Here is a 22,714-nt window from a genome sequence, read left to right on the forward strand (position 1 = left end):
CGGTCCAGCCCTGCGGGTAGTCAGAAAGGCGGTGCAAGCTCCCTGGGCATGCGCGGCCGGGCTTGGGGGCGGGGCTTCGGCCGGGGGCGGGCCCGGGGGCGGGCCCGGGGGCGGGGCTCCCGGGGTGGGACTGCGGCCTCGGGGGCTGGGGCTGCAGGCTGGCGGTCCCGTTAGGTCGCGGGAGGCGATGGCTGCGCGCGCTTCCAGGCTGCTGATCGCGCTGCTGGCCGCCGCCGCCGCCGCCGCCGCCGCCGCCGCCGCCGCCTCCCGGGCCGAGGTGGAATCCGAGGCGGGATGGGACGTGGCGCCGCCCGATCTGCTCTTCGCGGAGGGGACCGCGGCCTACGCGCGCGGGGACTGGGCGGGGGTGGTGCTGAGCATGGAGCGCGCGCTGCGCTCGCGGGCCGCCCTGCGCGCCCTCCGCCTGCGCTGCCGCACCCGCTGTGCCGCCGAGCTGCCCTGGGAGCCGGACCCCGCCCCGCCCCCCAGCCCGTCGCCGGCCTCGGGCGCCGCCGCCCTGCGCGACCTGCGCTTCTTCGGGGGCCTGCTGCACCGCGCCGCCTGCCTGCGCCGCTGCCTGGGGCCGCCGGCCGCCCACGCGCTCAGCGAGGAGCTGGAGCTCGAGTTCCGCAAGCGGAGCCCCTACAACTACCTGCAGGTCGCCTACTTCAAGGTGCAGCCCTGCCCGGGCCCCGGCGGGGCGGGGGGGCCCTCCGGGCGTGGTTGCAGATGACCCCGGCGAACTTGGCGGGGGAGGGGGGGGTGGCGCCCTGGGAAGTGTCCTCCGGGAGCGAGGGGAGCCTGCAGGCCGGGGAGCCCCCTCGGACCCCCAGGGAGAACAGGGACCCCGCCGGCAGACCTGCCGCGCCGGGTTCGCGGAGGCCGATCGATGGCAACCCCAGAGGCCCGGCCTGGGGTGGAGGCGCCGAGAAGCAAAACTTGGCTTCGTGTTCCCCGGGAGGCCTCCTGGAGACCAGTAAAAGCGGTAGCTGTGTCTCTCGTCCGGATTTCATTGTAAGTGTCCGAGTGAAAAGCTAGAACCTTTCTACATACAAGACCTGCCTTCCGGTTCGTTGTGCAGTGATGCTTTTCCCGCTGCTCTCTCAGGACGTGAGGTTGCCACGTCGCCAGTAGGGTTGTCTCGCCCCTCCCTGCAGCGGGACCCTCTGGCTGTTGTCAGGTTCTCAAAGAAAATGAGTGTTTTTAGGGATTCCAGAGTGGCTTAAGTCCAAGTAGATACATGGATTGGGAGCGCCCCTGGCTTGCGTGATGGTGGTGGTGGAGGTGGTGGTGCTGGTGCTGGTGGTGCTGGTGGTGCTGGTGCTGGTGGTGCTGGTGCTGGTGCTGGTGCTGGTGGTGCTGGTGGTGCTGGTGCTGGTGCTGGTGCTGCGCAGCATATACTTCCAGGCACTATTCTAGGTACTTTGTCTTTATTGATTTATTTCCCCAGATCCTGTCACTGTCTTGGCAGGTAAGTGCTACTATTAGCTCCATTTTATTAGAGGAAAAGGAAGAAGCAGGGGGAGCTGTGTTGCAAATCTGTTACGTCCTTGGTTTAACAGACGGCCATTTCCACCTAAAGAGAGACTTAGAGGCCGTGGGGGCCGTGGACTCCCACCTCTCCACAAGCACTTTGCTTACACAGTTCTGTGCCAGGCCTCCTGGTTACTCAGAAAAGTCCTGTACTTGAAACAAAATAAGTGGGTCATGTCTTTGGTCATGTCACTTGACAGCACGTTCTCAAATTCTTTGACGTTTCCTGAATACCTGGAATACATTGCAGTTCTTATATGGGTCATTAAAATACTTGACTTTGTGTTGTTTTGTTCTGTATCGCTTCCCTATAGAAAGAGCTGTTAAAAGAGTGTGTACATAGGGCTATGAGAGCACCAAGGAGGGAGAACGTAGCTTTGTCTCAGAGAGACCAGGGAGTCTGAAAGAAGAGGTGACAATTGAAGGTGGTCCTAAATATCACTCTAGGAGAGGAAGGATGGCCATTCCAGGTAGAGTGAGGGCAGGCTGGAGGGAGAGCTCTGCAGGCTTCCAGAGCCAGGGTCAGAATCGGGTTTTAGTATGCTAATTATGGAATGTGGAATAAGCCTTGGGAGGAGAAAGTGGTGGTGGAGCTAGCCACTGCGGGAGGAGTTGGCTGTCCACGTGAGAAAAGGAAGTTAGGCGCCTGGGTGCTTGGGGAGTAAAGAGGGACTGGGGGCAGAGAGAGAAGACGAGAGAATAGGGAAATGCAGGAGCAATGCAGAAAGATACAGGCGAGAGAATAAATCCATAGAAAGGGACAGACTTGTGAGAATTTCTAATTGTACAGCTTACAAAACAGCTACAGAGATGGGGATTATGGACTTTGGGTCACCTAGCTATTTGAGGGTCAGAGCCAGGGCTGACTCCTCGTTTAGCATGCATTTACTAGTACTGATGAAAAAAGGAAAAACATTAGATCATCAGTGATTTATTTTGGCTTCTACATAAGAACCTGTGTAGCGCCGATATCCCAGAGTCCTCTGCTATGGGCTTTCTTGCGGCCTGTGGCACATTTTTTTCTCCTCAGATTTCAGCATAACCACTTGTTTTAACCTCATGAGCCCTGGGCTTTGGGTCAGAAGATGCCATAACCAGATTTTGTAAAAGACCTTAGGATTTTTTCCATCACCCATCTTTTCGCTGAATGTGTCGAAAACCCTAGATTACACTTTATGCAAGAAACAAGTATCTTCTAGGGAAATCCTCAGGCACAGTGTAATCATTAACTGCTCTTTCTCCCGTACTACTAAATTCTTGAAGCCTTAGAGTTTTTTTCAGCTCAGTTGCTGCTTCTGAATCTTGAGAATATATTATCTGAGCAGTCATTCTTCCATAGCAGTCCTCCTATAGTATGGCCTTTGTTTAAAAATAGAATGTTTACACTGTCGAAGGCTTGTCTCCTAGGATTTGGGGACCGGCTCAGCCTGATTTGGGAAATGGCTGACATTCTGCCCAAAGTGCCATGTGCCTCTAAGTTTTGGTATGTAATTAATTCCTGCAATGGATGTGTTTTCTGGGGCTGGCAAGGTCTGGAGCATACTGTTGAGTGGAAGGCTCAGGAAGGCTGGGATTTCCTGTTTACTGTGGACTGAGCATTTGGACACAAACCTTCAGGGTTTGGAGATGAGGATTATGTCTTTGTACCTTATTCTTAGATCAACAAGTTGGAGAAAGCTGTAGCAGCAGCGCACACCTTCTTCGTGGGCAATCCTGAACACATGGAGATGCGGCAAAACCTAGACTATTACCAAACCATGTCTGGAGTGAAGGAGGCTGACTTCAAGGATCTGGAGGCCAAGCCTCATATGGTGAAAAAAACTTTGTCGCCCCCCCCCAACTCTCTCTTTTTATTAAAGTGGTATTTACTAGGCTTGTTTTCTGATTACAGAATTAGTAGATGTTCATTGTAAAACACTATAGAAAAATGAAGAGAAGTATAAAGGAGAAAATAATCATCTATAATACTATCATGTTAAGAAAACTGTTAAGTTTGTATTTTGGCCTTTTTTTTAATATATATTTTTAAAATTTATTTGTTAATGAGAGACCCAGAGAGAGGCAGAGACATAGGCAGAGAGAGAAGCAGGCTCCATGCAGGGAGCCCGACGTGGGACTCGATCCCAGAACCGCAGGATCATGCTCTGGGCTAAAGGCAGACACTCAACCGCTGAGCCACCCATGCGTCCTTATTTTGGCCTGTTTTTAAAAGTCTTCTGTATCTTAATTTCCCACCCCTAATTTGGTGTCGTATATGTACTTTTCATCATCCTTTTTGAACTAACACCATATCACGAGCCTTCTCTCATGGCTTCAGATTTTCTTCAAAAATACCATGTTTAATGGCTGTGTGATAGTCCATTTTATGCATAATTGTATTGATTTACTGTGTAGGTTTTTGCCCTCACTACAGTAAGTGGTACAGTGTGTTCCTCGATGTTTTTATTCTGTTCGTTTATTTTATTATTTTTTAAGATTTTATTTATTTGTTCATGATAGACACAGAGAGAGAGGCAGAGACACAGGCAGGGGGAGAAGCAGGTTCCTCGCAGGGAGCCTGATACGGGATTCGATGCCCAGACCCTGGGATCACACCCTGGGCCGAAGGCAGACGCTCAACTGCTGAGCCACCCAGGCAGGCCACTTAATTCTGTTCATTTAGCAGAAGTCAGTGTTCCATGAGAGATACTATCTGTGATACAGCATTTTATAAAGAGCTTATATTCTCTTAAGTTTTAATAGTTTAGAAATAGAAATATTAGAAACAATATCAGAATTACTTTATTTTTTTTTAAGATTTTGTTTATTTTTTTTTTGACAGAGAGAGAGTGAAGACAGCACAAGCAGGGGGAGAAGCAGAGGCAGGCTCCCCACCGAGCAGGAAACCAAATCCCAGGACCCTGGGATCATGACCTGAGCCGAAGGCAGATGCTTAACTGACCGAGCCACCCAGACACCCCTGAAAATGACTCCCTTAAAAGTAAATTGTGGGGGCGCCTGGGTGGCTTAGTCTGATAAGCATCTGCCTTCATCTGAGGTCGTGATCCTGGGGTCCTGGGATCCAGCTGGTATCCAGCTCCCTGCTCAGCAGAGAACCTGCTTCTCCCTTTCACTCTGCCTGCTGCTCCCACTCCCCCTGCTGGTGCTCGTTCTCTTCGTGTCAAATAAATAAATAAAATATTTTTAAAATAAAAAAATAAAAGCGAATTGTATGAGGGCACCTGGATGGCTCAGTTGGTTAAGTGCCAGACTCCTGATCTCAGCTCTTGATCTCAGGTCTTGATCTCAGGGTTGTGAGTTCAGGCTGCTTTGGGGCTGCATGCTGGGTGTGGAGTCTAGGTTAAAAAAAAAAAAGTAGATTGTGTATGTCTAGTACATCATACAATCGCACAGTTTCTTTTAGTGATTCTGTGACAAACCGAAGTGGTTACCATTCCTGAGAATGGAGGCTGTGTCCCACAGAGAGCAAAACCCATTCTTTAATTTCGAGCACTACCATCCCTATAGAAAGTGCGAGAGAATTGGGATGAACTACCGTGTATCTTTTATCTAGACTGAGCTAAATGCTTTTGAGTTTCCAGAGAAAACTGTGAAGACCGTTTGCAGAAGGCCTTCACTAGGTAGCAGCCACACTTTTCCATCGCTGACCTGAAGCAGGCCGTGAGGGTGCAGGTGCACGTGGCAGGGGTGCCCCCGCCCCAGGGCCCAGGGCTGTGTTCGGCCCCCAGCTGAGTCCCCCTTCCTCCCAGTAGCACGAGTTCCGGCTGGGAGTGCGGTTCTACTCGGAGGAGCAGCCGCACGAAGCGGTGGCCCACCTGGAGGCGGCGCTGCGAGAGTACCTGGTGGCCGACGCGGAGTGCCGTGCCCTGTGCGAAGGGCCCTACGACTATGACGGCTACAACTACCTGGAGTACAACGCCGACCTCTTCCAGGCCATCGCAGGTTTGAGGCCCGGCCCTGCCCTGCCTGCCATCCCCTGCCCTCCCCTCCCCTGCCCTGCTCTGTCCTGCCCTCCCCTGCCCTCCCTTCCCCTTCCCTCCCCTGTGCTGCCCCCCCCCCCCGCCCTCTCCTGCCCTCCCCTGCCCTCCCTTCCCCTTCCCTCCCCTGCCTCCCCTCCCCTGCCTCCCCTCCCCTGCCTCCCCTGCCCTCCCCTACCAGCGTGGTCTCCCAGGACCCTGTGCAGACAAGACCCGCTGGGTGTCTTCAGCCTCAAACCGAAATTTGATTTTGTAGATCTGGGAATCGGACTGAGAATTCCTTCCACTTGAATTTCCTCCTCTTCACCAGAATTCAAATCCTGAAGCTCCACCTGATGGTCATTCCCCGTCTTTGGTTCCTTTCAGATCATTACATCCAGGTCCTCAGCTGTAAGCAGAACTGCGTCACGGAGCTTGCGTCCCACCCAAGTCGAGAGAAGCCCTTTGAAGACTTCCTCCCATCACATTATAACTACCTGCAGTTTGCCTACTATAACAGTAAGGCCGCCTTTCTTCCTTCTCTGCTGCTTTCCAGGAGGAAGCCATGAGCAGGATAGGCAGGGATGACAGCCACTGAGCACGTCAACATATGTGGCTTCTCACTGTGACTTGTGACCCTAGTGACAGCCACTGGCCCCAGAAGGCGATGCCAGCAGCCCAAAAAGCTGGTGGGGGGAGACCTAGGATCTCTCATCCCTTCTGTAACATTTATGATCTGATTCTGCATCAGAGTTCAGTCAGAGCAAAGGCAAGGGTGTGCTACCGTTGAAACCAGTTCCCGGGACCCTTTCTGGCCCTTCTCCCCAGGTTAGCACTGGTGCTCTGGGCAGGGGGCTGCCCGTATCCAAGAACCAGGAGTCAGCAGGTCCCCACTGAGTTCCTGCAGTGTGCTAAGCATCGCCGCATAGTCAGGAGTGTGGGGTGTTTATCGTTGAGTTGAGGAGACCACACGTGTGAGCAAAGAGGCCATCTGCTATTGTACCGTCTCCACCTTCTGAAAATCAGTAGGAAGAAGGAGGTAGGAGGATGGGGCTGTCCTGGAACCGGTCTCATAGGAGGCCAGCGTTTCACTGACCGGTGAAATTGTAAAGATGTGGGAGTTCAGTAGCAGGCAGGCCTGCGGACGCTGAGCCCCTTACCAGTTCTGCACTCTGTGTTTGTGTGACCTCTGCTCTTCTCATCCTTCGAGAACTTGTCACTCAGATCGAGCAGCTGTGGTAGGTAGCAGGGCCACCTTGTGCCATCACTGCCTGGGGCTGTGCTGAGACACCTGACCGGGGGTTCCTGGGGCCCAGGGTTGGACCCTTGCTTCTCAGCCATTGCTTTTTCTGCTTTGCAGTTGGGAATTACACACAGGCTATCGAATGTGCCAAGACCTATCTCCTCTTCTTCCCCAACGATGAGGTGATGAACCAGAATCTGGCCTACTATACGGCCATGGTTGGAGAAGAACCAGCCAGATCCATCGGCCCCCGTGAGGTGAGAGACTTGCATTCATTCGGGCAGCTGCCAGCAGAGCCCAGATCGGAGGGCGGAAGAGCAGGGGGCGGGGGGCAGTCTGGCACTGCTTGGGCCGGGGCAGGGGGCCCTGGGCTGGGTGCAAGTGCACCGATGCACCTGTCACTCAAGAACCAGGGAGCAGGGACGCCTGGGTGGCTCACTGGTTAAGCATCTGCCTTTCAGCTTCCTGGGATCGAGTCCCCCATCAGGCTCCCTGTGGGGATCCTGCTTCTCCCTCTGCCTGTGTCTCTGCCTCTCTCTGTGTCTCTCATGGATAAATAAATAAAATCTTGGGGAAAAGATTAGAGAAAAGCAGAACTGCAATGCAGGCACCCCTTTCCCCTTTCTTGGCACTTCTGCTTTGAGATTTGATATCATTTGGCCAAGATCTATCACTTTTAACTTCGCAAAATTCTTTTTTTCACTCTCCTGTGTTCTGGCCTCCGTTTCCTCCTTGTCCCTTCTTCTTGCCGCTGTCCCCGCTCTTCCTCCCTCGGCATCGTTCCCAGCTCACTCCCCCGGAGACCCAATGGCCAGACGCACTGGCATGTTAACACTGGTGATTTCTGGGTAGTGGGATATGGGTGGTTTTTCTTATCTTGCCTACTTATATTTTCTGAATTCCCTTCAGTGGAATCACAGATTATTTTTTGTAATTAAAAAACATGTAAAGTTCTCTGTATTTAACTTAGTGAAATGTGATACTACCTGAACCTCGATCTTTGTACGTACGCCTTGCACAGACCCTGGACCCTCTCCTTCTTGAGCCCAGAACGGTGAGTCAGATTTGGAGTCACTGGTCTGGGCTCAAGCCCTGGCTCCTGTGTGATCTTGTGCGTGTCGCGTGGGATCTCGGGCACACCACCCTGCCTCTCTGAGTCTCGGCTTCTCCCTCTGTGGAGTGGGATTATGGTTCTGACTCTTTAACACAAGATGAGCATGAGGGGCAAATGGCCTAACGAGGAGAAGTGTACTTTGTATACTAACAGGTGTGGCACAAGTGTGTCCTATGAGTTGTGTGGATAGGCAGCATCGGGGGGGCCTTGCCGATGGCACACAAGTACCAGGGGCTGGTTTCCTCACTTCTAACCTCAGCCACCTCCTGAAACGGGGTGGCCGGTCACTGCAGCAGTGATCCTTGATTTCAGAGCAGTGAGAGGAAGGCGAGCCTCAGTCACCCATGCCCTGGCTGCTCTCAAACCCCACCTACCTTCTATGTAAGAATTCAACTTTGAACTCGTTTTTCGTTTTGTCGGAGGAAAAAAATAGTGAATAGTTATGATTACACTAAAGGCAACTCATTTGTTTATGCAACAAATATATGAGACAAATGTAGGGGTGCAAAAGCAGCCTACACCCACGCTGCTGATGGGACCGTAAACTGGACCGATCATTTAACCAGCAATTGTGCCATTGGAGATTTGCCGCACGGCAGTGTTGCACAAGCATGCAAAGGTAAGCATGCACGGGTACGCATCGGAACATTGCTGCTAAAAGCAACCAACCAAACCAAGCTAAATGCCATCCGCTTGGGAACTGGCTGAGTGATTGGCAGTACATCCATTCAGCTGTGTATGAGACAACTGTTCTATTGCCTGAGTAGGTTACTCTGCACCACTGTGAAGCTGTCTCCATGATACTGTTTTAGGTGAAGAAAAAACACCTAGAACTAGAATTAAATTCTATCCTATTTATGGGTTTTTTTTTTAAGATTTTTTTTTTATTTGAGAGAGAGAAAGCATGAGCGGGAGGGAGGGGCAGGTTCCCCGCTGAGCAGGGAACCCGATGCAAGGCTCGATCCCAGGACCCTGGGATCATGACCTGAACTGAAGGCAGATGCTTAACTGACTGAGCCACCCAAGCACCCCTATGTTTTTTAAAATACATATATATATTTTTAAGTTGTAAACTTTTTGGACAGATTGGTAAGAAACTGCTCCTCAGCTTACCCCTGAGGCGTGGGCCTACAGGCCAGGGGTAGGGAGGGAGACCTGTTTCTCTTTGTGTCTGTCAGTACTCTGGACCTCTTTTAGACATACACGTATTACCTTCGTGTCTTTTGGAATGCCGTCTAAAGCACACCTTAGGGCACTGACGACACAGAAAGGTATATAATCTAAAACTTATAGAATACTGTAGTACATCTAAGAGTGGACAGGTGTGCAAGCTGTAGAAGTAAGCGACTGCCTGGCAAGTTGTGGAACGCTTTGCAAGAGGAAGTGCTGTTGGCATTTGGCTTTAAAAGCCTTTGGTAGGTGAATGAGGCAAGGTAGGGCCTTTCAGATGGAGGACAGCATGTGCAAACAATCTGGACAGTTGTCCCATGTACACGGAAGATGACACAGGTGATGAGGCCTGGGAGGGTCAGGTTTTGAAGAGTCCTGAGCGCCCTGCGAGCACCTTGGCCTCTGTCCCAAAAGGCAGACAGAGGGCGGCGCTTGAAGGGTTTTAAGCAGTAAGTAGCCCGACCAGGTGTAATGGTGCAAGGCTCAGAATGGGAAGGAGCTCGAAGCGGGAGACCAGTGCAGAGGGGAGCTGCTGGGTGGAGGAGAACTGGCTGGTGGAGTGGGCGGGGGGGGGGGGATCACGCCTCCCTCTGTGTTTAATTAGACACAAGTCTCCAGCTGGGGAGACGCGAGCCTGGTGCTGCCCACCTAGCTCGGGAGCACACAGGTGGAGCAGGGTGCTTTCCTCACAGGTCACCCTGCCTGTGCTCCAGGCCCAGGTGGCTATGTCCCCTGGGAGAGGGAAGTGGAGGATGAGTCAGTAGCCGACTTCCCCTTGTGGTTGTTGGGGGCTTACCGCTGAGCACAGCGAGCGACCCTTCAACTGTGTGGGGTCTGCAGAGTCTTCCCATAGCTTTTATTTCATTCGATTCTCCTAACACCCTGCTGAGGTGGGGCTGCAACCTGCCCTGACGGAGAAAACCCAGGTTCTTCTTCCCAGCCCTGGAACCCTGCGTCTCTAGTAGAAACAATCCTGTGTAGACCAGTCACCTTGTAGTTGCCTCGTTGCCCTCTTTGGCCACTAGATGGTGACAGTCTGCATCTGAGCTGGTACTTCCTCATGTCTCTTTGTCTCCATGAGTTTAGACACACACACACACCCCCGCTGCCCCCTTTATGATCCTATTAGTGAGTGTGGGGCGGAGAGGGAAAATAAACCACCAGAACTCTCCTTCGGGGAAGAAAGCAGCTGGCACCTGTTGAGCCCTGACCCAGGCCACCAGCCGCGCTATGCGGTTCACCCCCTCACCTCTCTTGATCCCCACGGCGGCCGTGGCAGGGGGCCCTGTTCTCCCACTTGAGAGAAGAGAACCTTGGGGCTCCTGGAGGCGAGGCGGGCGGGCTTGCGCAGCGGCCTGTGGCTCACAGGGGCCACCGCCCGGTGCTGGCACAGTCCCCAGCCCGAGCTCATCCTCCAGGAATCAGTGCGGCCGTAGGCGTTTATTCCTCTCAGCCCCAGGGCTGCGGGAGGGGCTTTAACGAGAAAAGGCGCCTAGCGTGGTGTCTGGCACTTGGTGAGTCACTTAAACACCTCAGGAGGAAATCTCCTTCTCCCTGTTGGGTAAATATGCCAGGTGGTGTAGGACTCACTTTCCTTACTGCTTTCACCCTTTATTTCAACTGACGATGTCTTCTTTTTCTTTTCTCTCCTCCTCCTGCTGCTTGGAGACTAGCAGGGCACCTAGGGAGAGATGTGACCCCAGCAGGTACTTAGTGTCCCGGCCCTGGGGACCGGGGGAAGGGCCAGACGGCCCGCCCCAGCTCCCCAGGAGGGACCCATCCAGGCTCTTTGGGGTCTCAGGGGAGGTGGGGTGCGGGGGGCCTAACAAGAAAGCACATGGGCTTTGGGATTGGGAAGACCTGGGGTAGAGTGTCGGTCCCTGCTCCCTTTCTGATAGTGTCACCTTAAACACGTCACATATCCCCTCTGCACCTCGGTGTCCTCATCTGTACAACGAGGAGCACAGTGTCAACTTCAGCGGTGGTTGGAAACACCTGGGTCACCCAACACCTGGGTCTCCTGCCTTCCCGTTGAACGCCTGCGGAAGTCAGGAGGGAACTCTCCTCTTTTGAGGAATATTTCCACATCTCCTGAGAACCATCAGCTTTCCTGTCTTGGAGATTAATGGGGGAGGCGTGGGGCGTGGGGGTGTGGTACCACCCTCCGGGGTATTGTGTTGGTGTCAGGCCAGAGCCACCCTTGGGCACAGGGGTGAGCCTTCTGTCCCAGACTGGACAGCAGATGCAGTAGTGGCGGGGACAACAGTGTAGAGCATGGGGTTGTGGTCCCCCCACCCCCCGAGTTCACAGGGCTGGATTCCAGGGCATTCCTTGCGCTGTTTCCCCAGAGCGCCCAGGAGTACCGACAGCGCAGCCTGCTGGAGAAAGAGCTGCTCTTCTTTGCCTACGATGTTTTCGGAATTCCCTTCGTGGATCCGGTGAGCCTGGGTGCAGGAGGGGGGTTCTGGGGTGCAGGAGAGGGGGCCAGTTAGCTGCATGACTCTGGAGGAGAAAAGTTGTTAGGGGTTGAGCCAGACATGGGATCTGTGAAACCCGCAGATGAGAGACAGAGGAAGACAAAGGGGGATTCTGGGCAGCCGGAGGTGACTCCGGGGTTCTGAGCTCTGTCTTTACCTCCTGCAAAGAGGCAGCTGATAAGACAGTTAAAGAATCCCTCTAGCTGCTCCCCAGGCCCTAGTCTATGCGGGAGACCCGGAAGATGAAGGGGGGCATCCTGCAGCATTCAGTGTTCTCCCCATCTGCTTTTAGGATTCATGGACTCCAGAAGAGGTGATTCCCAAAAGATTGCAAGAGAAACAAAAGTGAGGACCCTGAAGAAACTGCATGGCTGGAGCGGCCTGATGATGCACTTGAGGCTTCCTGAGCCCAGGCAGATGTTCACTCCGGGAAGGGCTGGGAAGCTGGGGTGGGAGCCAGGGTGGCCCCGGAATACAGGCCTCAGAGCGGCTGTGCTCACAGGTCCGAACGGGAAACAGCCGTCCGCATCTCCCAGGAGATCGGAAACCTTATGAAGGAGATTGAGACGCTGGTGGAGGAGAAGACCAAGGAGTCGCTGGATGTGAGCCGGCTGACACGGGAAGGTGAGGGGCCAGAGCCCCGGCATGCGCGGCTGTCGTGGAGGCAGCGAGGCTGGCACGCTGCACCCTGGCTGGCCCGTCCCCAGCCCCAGGGCCAGGCTTAGCCTCGCCCGGCGCCCTTCCTCACTCACCAGGACGTGCGCACCCAGAGGAGGCACAGGCTTGGCCTTTGCTTAAGAAGTAGGACTCCGGTGCCACAGCAGCACTACTTGAGCCCAGTACAGTCAGCGTGGCTTGCACAAAACTCATCCTGACTCCGCTCGCAGCATGCATCCTGCTGCCGAACCTCCGGATCTGAGGTCTCTTCCCCTTGCCCACCTCCTCCAAGCTGCTCTGAGACTGCTTTTCCTCGCCTCTCTCCCCAAGCCTCTCCTCTCCCCTGTGGCCCCGTGCCCCGCCTCTGCCCCTGCTGCACCTGCTGTCTACACTCCTGTCCATCCTTGATCTGGGCTTCCTGACCCCTGTGGTGGCTAGACCGGCCTTCCAAACACTGAGACTGAGACCCTGCCCCTTTAACCACGGGGTGTGCTCTTCCCCTGCTTATACCTTCTGTTCACCTGCTCCAGGCTGCTCCTGTTCTTCGGGCCTGTCTGCACTCATGCCTGTCCTGTCCCTCCTCCCGATACCCGCCCATCATCATCTCCCAGTCCCCTCCCTCTTTCCTTTGAATTTCCACGGCACCAGCTGTCTTGGTGCTTGCACAATGTCTGCCCGTTTGCATCGTTGTTGGGAGAGCAGGTGTGAAACCCTCGCCTCTCTAGCGAGCAGCCTGGCACCACTGCGGCCTCTGCCAATAGCTGGCGTTGACCTGAGTCTCCAATAGGTCCCTAGCAGCAGGGGACATGGCGAGAGATAGAAGACAAGGCCGGCCTGGGCTCTGCTGTTGCTTAAGTGAACAGTGGCTAATTTCACAAGATTAGGAGACGAAAAGAATTTGTCCTGCATTCCTTGGTTTTCAGGCAGCTTTCACTCTGTTGTTTCTCTTGGTCCTTCTGCCTGGGAGGTGGGTGCACAGACTGAGGTCCTCGTTTTAAATAAATGCTGCCGGTGGCTGGTGCAATGGCAGCTGAGACTCTGAGCCTTTTCTCTGTGCCAGGCATCGTGCTAAGCTTTTAACTCGCCTTCCTGTTCTTCACATCAAACAAGCACCAATCTCAGGACGTAGATGCTGTTTTACAGACCAGGAAATGAAAGCTCAGGGAGGTTAAGGAACTTGCTGAGGTCCCACAGCTAATATGTGGAGGATTCAGGAGTCAAACCCACCTCTTGGCGGTTCTGGAGCTCATGGCTTAACAGTGTGTTAGTGGTATTTCCTCCAACAATTGGCGGAGGCCCAAGAGCCAACAACTGTTGGGGAGGGGGCGAGGACAAGGGCTTGGATCTCCTGTCTTGTCAGCCCCACATGCTCTCCTCTGGGCCCTGCCACCTTTGGAAGTGACTAAATAGGAGGCTTCTCTGGGGACCCGGAAACAACTGGAATTTCCATTCCCATCCAACGGAGAGGGTCTGGACAGAAGTGCCACCGGCTTCAGCCCAGTCTTGTCATTGCTTTGCAGGTGGCCCCCTGCTCTACGAAGGCATCAACCTCACCATGAACTCCAGAGTGCTGAACGGTTCCCAGAGGGTGGTGATGGACGGCGTGATCTCCCCCGAGGAGTGCCGAGAGCTGCAGAGACTGACCAACGTAAGGGAAAGCCGGGCCGGCACCTGCTCACCCAGGGCACCTGCTCCCCAGGGCACCTGCTCCCCAGGGCACCTGCTCGCCCAGGGCCTCCCTGCGGACCCTCCGCTGCCCTGGCTGAGCCCGCCTGTGTTCTGGGCCTTGCAGGCAGCAGCGACCTCGGGGGACGGCTACCGGGGGCAGACCTCCCCACACACCCCCAGTGAGAAGTTCTACGGTGTCACGGTCTTCAAAGCCCTCAAGGTAGAGTCTGGACTCAGCGTCCTCGGGCGTGGGGAACGGGGGAAGCTCAGGCCTGGGGGACGTGAGGACACCTGCCTGTCATGTCCAACTGCCACAGAGGGCGGTGTGTAGAGGGAGTGGATTTGGGAGGCCTGGCTAGTGACCCAGGTGTGACCCAGGCGTGACCCGCAAGACGGGACCAGTGCGCCGCGTGGGGAGGGCGCTTCCTGAAGCGGGGGCTGCGGCACCGTTCGCAGGGACGGGGGGACGGCAGGCTGGGGGTGACTGGGCGGCCGGGGAGCCGACGGCGGCCCGGCGCCTCAGTGGGTCCTTGGGCGCACAGCTGGGCGTTCAGGGCCGCTGACTGTGGTCTCGCGGCAGCTGGGACAGGAAGGCAGGGTTCCGCTGCAGAGCGCGCACCTGTACTACAACGTCACCGAGAAGGTGCGGCGCGTCATGGAGTCCTACTTCCGCCTGGACACACCCCTCTACTTCTCCTACTCCCACCTGGTGTGCCGCACCGCCATCGAAGGTGGGCCTCCTGCACCCCTGCCACGGCTGCTGGGCACACGCGGTGTCCGGGGGCGCTGGTGCCAACCGCCCGGAAGGGGATGGGGCAGGCCCTTTGTGTCGAAACCAGCACAATAGGTGGTGACCCCATGTGATCAGTGCAGCCGAAGAAGGTGTCGCCGGTCTACCAGGGAGTCCGGGGGACTTCCCGGAGGAGGTGATGGCGGTTGTGCAGGATGAGCAGGACGGGTGGTGAGACAGTGTCAGGCCTGAGAGAACAGCCCTTGCAAAAAAGTGCAGGCATTGGGCAGCCTGGTCATGGAGACTGAGAAAGTGGCCATTTCCGGGGGGTGCGGTTGGCGTGGCGGCCGTGGGACTAGGCTCAGGAAGGCTTCTAGAAGCCCGATTGTGGAGAGCCGCCTTCAGGAGTCTGTTGTCATCCTGCAGGCCGTGGGTCCTCAGTGATGCTCTGGGGCATACAGGCCTGTAGGTCAGTTAGGAGCTACGTTGCAAGTTCTCTGTCATTAAACACCAAATCCGTGGGAGATCAAGTTCTACAAGCCAGAGCAGATTCCAGGTCGTTCCTCGTCCACTTTCTTTCTCTTGCATTCCCGTTTGCGGTCCTGAGGAACACTGAGGTATGGCCAGTGCCCCAAGGTCATGCATGGCCCAAGCCAGATGTGTCATGCCACGCCTGCAGAGGCCCCTGGCACTCCTGTGCCACTGGGTGGTAGGGAGTAGAGGCTTTTCCTCTCCCCCAGGTTTGCAGTCCTATCAGATCTGGGCACACCCACAGGAGGTGTCAGATACACAACCGTATGCGTCACGGCATCTCAAAGCAGAGGACAGGCAGCGGGGAGCCAGGAAGGGTCATCAGACACAAGGGACTTGGTGAGACCTTTGTGTTTTACAAGGCTCATTTTGCTGCTTTGTGGTGAGAGATTTGGAGAGCACGGGTCAGAGCAGAGGGCGGGAGGCTGGTCAGCAGGGACCCGAGTGGGCAAGGACGAGGCCCAGACCTGGCCAGTGGCGGTGGAAGCAGAGAGGAGAGAGCCTGTAGGGAGGTATAGGAGGTGGAGGGATGGGGCCTGGCGACTGGGCAGCCGGGGACCTGACGGAGGCACCAGCCTGCTCAGGGGGTGCCTGGGGTTTGCTCTGGGGGCCGTGGTTCCTCTTGTGAATGTGTTTGCCTGGCACTTGCAGTTCGCACTGTCTGTCCCCTCCCATGGCCTTCCTCCTGCGTGGCTTCTCCCCCGCGGGGCCCTGCTGAAGCCAGCTGCTTACCTTTGCTCCTGTCTGCTCCCCTCCGTGCCATCCTCACCTGGTCTCACTGTACCCCACATCCTGCCACCTCCCGACTCCTCGCTTTCACCTCCCTGGGGATCCCTGTTCTGGAAATTCTAGCCGGAAAACTGGGGTCACGCCGCTCAGCCCAGAACCTGCCCTTGCTTAGAGCCTCACAGCCCTGCTCGCTGCACCCGCTTGCCAGAGACCCCCTAGTTCACTGGCCATCCCCATAGACCCAGACGCATTTTAGGAGGCCCCCCCGTGCCAATAGGGCAGCTGCAGGGTTTCCTGGGGTGCCCCCACACTAACGTGCGTTACCTCGGCCCCAGAGGCACAGGCTGAGAGGAAGGACAGTAGCCACCCAGTCCACGTGGACAACTGCATCCTGAATGCCGAGGCCCTGGTGTGCATCAAGGAGCCCCCCGCCTACACCTTCCGGGACTACAGGTGCCAGCTGGCCCTCTGAGGCGCCCGGGACCCTGCGCCTTGCCCCGTCCCCTATACACACGCACACAGGCGTGGGACCAGCTGTCCCCAGAATCCAGTCCCTTATCCCCACACCCTCTGGCCTCACAGTCGGGCAGAAAGGGAGTTGTTGCCATGTGGTGTGATGCGGAGGAGGACGTGGCCCCTCTGGAGGGAGGGTGAACAGGTGGGAGGCCCCCCCCCCCCGCAGCTGCTGGCTGAGAGCACCTGGAGGTGCAAGCACGGAGCTGTGGGCTGGCGGGAGCGCGGGACGACGAGGAGGAGGCCCACGGTGAGACGCTGTCTGTTGTTCCCAGTGCCATTCTCTATCTAAACGGGGACTTCGATGGAGGAACGTTCTATTTCACTGAACTAGATGCCAAGACCGTGACGGTGAGTGTGCCCTCGTGCCTGTCCCTGGGAGACGGGAACCCTCACAGCGCCGTGGCCCCCCTCCTCGAACCCGGGGGGCTTTGAGACGTGTCGCTCACGCCTCTGACTGGCCACCTTTTCTCCCCAGACCCTAATGACCCCGTGTGATGGTCTGTTTGCTGTGTACCCCCCACGTTGTGTCTCCTCCAGGCAGAAGTGCAGCCCCAGTGTGGCAGGGCCGTGGGGTTCTCTTCAGGCACTGAAAACCCACACGGAGTGAAGGCTGTCACCAGAGGGCAGCGCTGTGCCATCGCCCTGTGGTTCACTTTGGACGCGCGGCACAGTGAGCGGGTGAGAGCCCTTGGTGGCGCTGTGACCTGCTCCGGGAGGGGCCCCCCTCCGCTGCTACCTTCCCCAGTCTCATTGCCCGGTAGTGGCCTGGACGTAAAGGAACACCAGGCCCGGATCCACAGGGACTCCTCCCCCAGCATGCTGTCCCCGTGGTCACATGGCCTTGTCCGCCCTGGCCCTTCCTCGTTACTTGTAAACGGGGCTCCAGGCTGGGGTGCCAAGACGAGGAACGGTCCTGGTGCTCGGTTGCCTGGTTGGGCAGCACGTCAGCTGTCTGCCCAGAGATAAGACCTGCCGGGGAGCAGATGAGCGTGGGGGCCGTGGGGGAAGAACCTCTCGTTCTCCAGGAGGTGGCACCTGGTCCAGAGGCTTCTCTGAATAGGCAGGGGTGTGTCCTTGCAGGACCGGGTGCAGGCCGATGACCTGGTGAGGATGCTCTTCAGCCCCGAAGAGGTGGACCTCTCCCAGGAGCAGCCCCAGGACACCCAGGAGGGCCCCCCCCAGCCTGTTGAGGAGTCGCTCTCTGGCAGTGAGATGGGGCGCAAGGATGAGCTCTGACAGTGCCCAGCTCAGGATGGGTGAGCAGACCCACCTCGGGAACTGTGTCCCACCCTGGCCAGCCCCCGCGGGGCTGTGGAGCAGGGAAACCGATGTCTGCCGCCCAACCGACGGGAGGGACCCTGGTGGCAGCCGTCCGCACGGTGCTGCTGCTCTCGGAGTGGACATGGCAGGACGGCCCTCCTTCCCCGGCCTGGCTGAGGGCTTGGCACGCAGGCCCAGAGACACTGTGGGGGGCTGCGCAGGCAGCCGTGCCACAGCAACACGGTATTTAAGTGTCGGTGTAGACAACCAAAGAATAAATGATTTGTTGTTTTTTACTTGGGAGTTGGTTCAGAGGGTAGAAATCAGCCCCCTGCTGCCCCCCTCAGCTGGAAGAGGGTGCTCTGGGCAAGAGGCCTGGCGAGGTCGCAGGCTCAGCCGCTGCCCCTGCAGCCTCAGGCCCGACCCTGAACCCCGGGGACCTCAGACTTGTCATCTGTAGAATGGGGATCCCAGATCCTCACCCTGCCCACCTCCTGGGCGGTCGTGTGGCCCGGACTCAGCATCGGATGTGACAGCACTTTGTAAAGGGGATTACGGGATTACGATGAATCCCTCTCTGGCAGCCCCCGGCCGGTCAGCAGTGCGCTGGCATGTTGGCCCGTGTCAGCCACACACGTCCTGCTCTGCTGCCTGGCCTCAGAGCCCCTGGTCCCCAGGGTAACGCACACCCCTCGGACACAGAAGGAGCACAAGTGAGGACCCTGCCCCTCGGGCCACAGCGCGTCTCCCCTCCTGCCTGCTGGGCTTGAGGTGCTGTGGGTGCTGAGTTTGGGAACCTGCACTCTGAGTCCCCCTTCACTCAGTCAACCCGCAGTTGCTCAGCGCCTGGTGCTGGGAATAACATGCTTGCAAACAAAACAAGTCCCTGCCGCCCCAGAGCTGCTGTGTTAGTAGGAGAGGCAGGTAACAAACGCATGCGTGTGTGTGCCTGTGCTCACGCGTGTGTGTGACCCTGCGAGGTCGACAAGGAAGCAAGTCGGGCCCTGGGGAGGTGGGAGCGGCGAGGAGGCTGGCTCAGGGTGGGCGGAGGAGGACAGCCAGTGTGCTCGGGGCCCGGTGGCCTCGTCGGTCGCTGTGGGCACGGGGGCTGTGCCTCAGTGGGGCAAGTGCGGAGCCGTGACCGCCTCGGTGAAGGGTGTGTGTGGGGAAGGGGCTTTGGGGCAAGATGAGGTGAGGAGAGCCGAGAGTCCCAGGAGCCTGAGAGGCTTCCAGGCAGAAGTGTCAACCAGACCCTTGGGGGTATGGATCGGGGTGTGGATATGGGGTGTGGATATGGATCTCGGGAGTTCAGGGAGGGGAGGAGGCGGAGCCATCACTTTGGGAGTTGTCGCCGGCCCCTGGATGGTGTTTGAAGCCTGGAGACTGGGGTCAGCGTGAACAGGAAGAGGCGGAAGACTGAGCCTGCTGGGGGCTGGGGGCCCAACAGAGGATGGGGGGGCAGCTGCGAGCAGGGGCCCTAGAGGACGGCGTCCCAGAGGCCTATGGCGGCAGCTCACGGAGAAGGGGTGCAGGGTGTCAGCGCTGCTGGGCTGAGCAGAGGGCAGCGGAGGAGCCGCTTGGGACCCGGTGGCACGGAGATCCGTGAGAGCGTCGGCAAGAGATGCTCTGGAGAGGTGGTGTGGACGACAGGTGGGCTGGAGGGCCTCACGCGAGAAGGGGCTGGCGGGTGTAGACAGCTGCCCCAGGAGCTCAGCCCTCCGTATGGGCAGAAGGGTGAGCTGGAGGGAGACCCGAAGGGTGGGAGGCCTTCTGAGGCTGGGAGACGGCAGCTGTGGGTGCACTCAAGGGCAGGACCCCATGGGACAGTCCCTCCTCTGTTAGGCACTGGCGATCGTGTCCTGTTGGCGACCCACTCGCCATAGGGAGAGGGGACACATCGATGGGAAGAGCATGAGCTTCGCCCCCAGGCTGAGCTGGGTGACGCTCACGTCTGCCCTTGGGGAGGGTGAGGCTGCAGTGCGTGTCCTCCCCAGTGACACGAGATTATGGCCCTCGCCACCCAGGATGGCCGACAGCGCTAACGAGGGGATGCTCCCAGGGCACCTGGCACAATGCTTAGCATGTAGCAGACACTCCGCAGACAGGAAACTACATCAGCCTGGTTCTGGTCCTCCAGAAGCTTCCACATCAAGGCAGACAACCTTCACGGGTTCAATGTATGCAAACCACACAGTGTCCCCGGGACTGGGATAAGTGCACGTACTTAGGGCCCCAGAAGTAGGGAGCAAAGGCAGGTCTGCGCTGAGATGCAGCCGTGATTGCTCGGCCCGGGCTCGGGTGCAGGGGCAGGACAGGCCAGCCATGGGGAGTCCCCTGGAGATGAAGGGAGAGCATCCGTGGGAGCCTCCGCAGGGATGGGAGACCTGGAAGAGGTTGGTCTCTGTCGCCCCTGGCAGCTGGCAGGGCTCACAGCAGGGGTGCAGAGACAGCCTGTGCTCAGGGGTGTTTGGGGAGCAGGGGGTACCACCATCAGCCACACATGGTGCAGAGACCCCACCCCCCCACCCCTGGTGAGCCCAGAAATGAGGCTGGTAGTAGGGCCTTGGAGGTGCTTGCAGTCCCCGGGAAGGACAACGCACCAAGTGCTATGAGTGGAAGCAGGCACAGAGCGTTGCGGGATGGCGGATCGGGGCGCCTGGCCCTGCGGGGACACTCCATCCTCTCCATCCCCAGCCTCCAGTTCCGAGGGGGAGTCAGAGTCTGAGTTCAGGGTGAGACCAGCACGACTGCCCCCTAAGAGAGCCCCCTAAGAGGCCGTGGGAAGGGGCCGGGAAACGGCTCCGGGATCTCGCTGGGAGGGAGGCACAAGCACCGATCGGCTCCCCGGCTCCCCACCAGTCCGTCCTTGGGGCACGCCCGTGGGGCACGCGTAGCTGCTAAGCCTGGCTCTGTGCCAGGCACTGCTGGGCAGGAGGGGCCCGTGGGTGTCCAGCCGGGGGAAGGCGCCCACAGCCGGGAGGAGAGGGCCAGGACGGTGGGCCCGGGAGGGAGTCTTTGGGAAGAGCTCTCATTAGGCAGCCCCGTTTCTTCAAGCATAGGATATTTCCCAAAAGCAGCTCCACCCATTATCTGATCCCCGTAACCTCCTCCTGAACCGGACAGGGCCAGTGCCGTTATCCCTGTTTTAGCTCAGAGGGGCGAAGGGACCTGCCTGGTGTCACACAGCTTTTCGGTGGCACAGGTAAGGCTTCAGAACCCAAAGCTTCCTGTACCCACACGTGAAAGCACTGGGGGGAGGTGGCAGGCACCCCATGGCGGTTTCCAGCCAGCTCCTGATGGGGCGGGGTTGGGACCCTGAGCGGTTCTGCTTTCCCTGCATGCCTGGGAGTCACTGGACTGCAGGGGACCCGCAGGGGGTGTAAGGCACCCCCCCCCCCACCCAGGAGCATGATCTGAATTCCAAAAGGCTTTGTTTGGAACCTGGGCGAGGGAAGGCCCTCAGGGTAGGAGAGGATATTCTTACAGAACCGACTGGAAACCTCAAATTGAAAAGAGGGTTACCCAGAAGGGCTTCAGAGGGGACAGGAGCCTCATTCCCACCACGAAGTGGCCCTGGGGCCCCAGCGGGAGGGAGGGATGCCCTGGACGGAGGGGCGCGCAGGCATCCCGGCGTCTCTAAGGCCTCAGCACCCCAGACTTCGCCCCCCAGGGCAGCAGTGTGACCTTACGTGGCTCCTTCCCCCCACTTTGGCTGTCAGCCCCCTCCTTCATCACAGTCCTCCCCAGAAAGGAGGCTGTGGGATGGACGTGGCGCTGGCACAGATCTGCGTCCTCGGCCGGGGTGGGTCTCCTCGCGGCCTGGCTCCTGATGGGTGAGGGGCCCGCCCAGCGCCAAGGGGACCCTTGAGGACCCAGAGAGGGTGCTCACTGCGTCCCCAGGAGTCTGGCTCGCTCTGGGCTCCGGCATGGTCCCCTGCTCCCCTGATCTTGGGGCCTCGGAACTGGGTGAAAGCCGGATCCCAACTCAGGGCTGGCCTGTCTACAACTGTCCTAGGCCCCCTTTGAGTTCAGGGACCCCCGGGGCTGCCCCAGGAGGCAGGTGTACGCAGACCCACGTGCCTCTGGCCTTCCTGCAAGCCAGCAGCGCCCACCCCGCCCCCAGCGGCTGGAGCTGCAGGCCATACCAGGGGCCCACGCCCTGGGCGGGTGCACAGGGTGGCCATTGTCCGCGCAGTGCCTGGCACCCTCTCGTTTGCATAGCCACGTGAAGAATGCCAGGGAGCAGGCTGGGGACGAGTAGGGGGGCCGGGGGGCCGGGCTGGGGGGAGGATGCCGACGGGGGCGGGAGGGTCGGCAGCAGACCCTGCTTTCCCCCAGTGCGGTCCAGGGAAGGCAGGTGGGCGCTGGGCATGGGAGCGGGGTTGTGACATTCCCCCTGCACCCACAGCGAGGGGAGCCCACGGGGCGCACTGAGCGTGAGGGGATTGCTAATGAGCTGGAGGAGAGTTAAATATTCCCCTGCTCCAGAGGGCGAGCTGGGGGGCGGGGGGAGGCAGGGCAGGAGGAGGGGCAGCCTGAACCCTAGGAATGTGCAGAGGCTGCTCAGGCTCCTCCTCAGGCTGCTCCGGAGCCAGGAGGGGGGGGGGAGTGTGCAGCAAGGGGATTAAGGGGCTGAGCAGTCTGCCTTCCTTCAGGCTGATGCCAGAGGGTCAGTGCAATCTCTCACCTCCCCGGCCAAGCCCCAGGTCTCTCTCCTGCCCCTCTCAGATCTCAGAGACCCCACAGTGCATATTCCCTGGCCGGGCCTCCCCTGCTTTTGATACATATGGCCCCCCAGAACCCGGAACTCCCTCTCCCCAACACCCAGCCCAGTCTCTCCACATCTGGCCTCAGAGCCCTCTCCAAAAAGTTCTCCCTGATGTCTAACTCTAGTCTTACCTGCTGCAAAGGAGAATTCCACTTTAGTGTCCTACAGTCAGAGGACAGGAAACCCCAAGGGTCAGGTCAGCCATGCAGTAGCAAAGTCCATCATCTCAGGGCGGGCGCTCGGGCAGGAATGAGAACCATGCACCCGCAAGGTTCCTAAAGGGGGTTCCCCTGGCAGGAAGGCCCTGAGGGCAAGCAGGGTCACTCCTCCCAGGCCCTCCCCTCTCTATCCCCGGGAGGCGG

General features: G+C 57.9%; 1 protein-coding gene across 3 annotated transcripts; it reads left to right on the forward strand.

The window, feature by feature from the left end:
* The first annotated feature begins 142 nt into the window (after positions 1 to 142).
* P3H1 (prolyl 3-hydroxylase 1) lies at positions 143 to 17,880 on the forward strand. Of its 3 annotated transcripts, none has more exons than XR_008666633.1 (15): positions 143 to 673; positions 3,192 to 3,344; positions 5,286 to 5,475; positions 5,877 to 6,008; positions 6,850 to 6,989; positions 11,365 to 11,454; positions 11,786 to 11,838; positions 11,996 to 12,117; positions 13,671 to 13,798; positions 13,943 to 14,038; positions 14,399 to 14,549; positions 16,144 to 16,261; positions 16,597 to 16,672; positions 16,800 to 17,002; positions 17,405 to 17,543. XR_008666633.1 is itself a non-coding variant. In XM_055341728.1 (15 exons), exons 1-15 carry the CDS (start codon positions 188 to 190, stop codon positions 17,558 to 17,560), a joined length of 2,232 nt encoding a protein of 743 aa, XP_055197703.1. In that variant the 5' UTR covers positions 143 to 187; the 3' UTR covers positions 17,561 to 17,880. The 3 variants fall into 3 exon arrangements, 2 of the variants coding, with proteins under 2 accessions (XP_055197703.1, XP_055197704.1); XM_055341728.1 differs by having other exon boundaries at positions 16,862 to 17,002; positions 17,405 to 17,880; XM_055341729.1 differs by lacking the exon at positions 143 to 673 and adding an exon at positions 715 to 1,014 and having other exon boundaries at positions 16,862 to 17,002; positions 17,405 to 17,880.
* Positions 17,881 to 22,714: the final 4,834 nt, after the last annotated feature.

This window comes from Nyctereutes procyonoides, unplaced genomic scaffold, assembly GCF_905146905.1.
Source record: "Nyctereutes procyonoides isolate TBG_1078 unplaced genomic scaffold, NYPRO_anot_genome, whole genome shotgun sequence".
In the NCBI taxonomy this organism is placed as follows: Eukaryota; Metazoa; Chordata; class Mammalia; order Carnivora; family Canidae; genus Nyctereutes; species Nyctereutes procyonoides.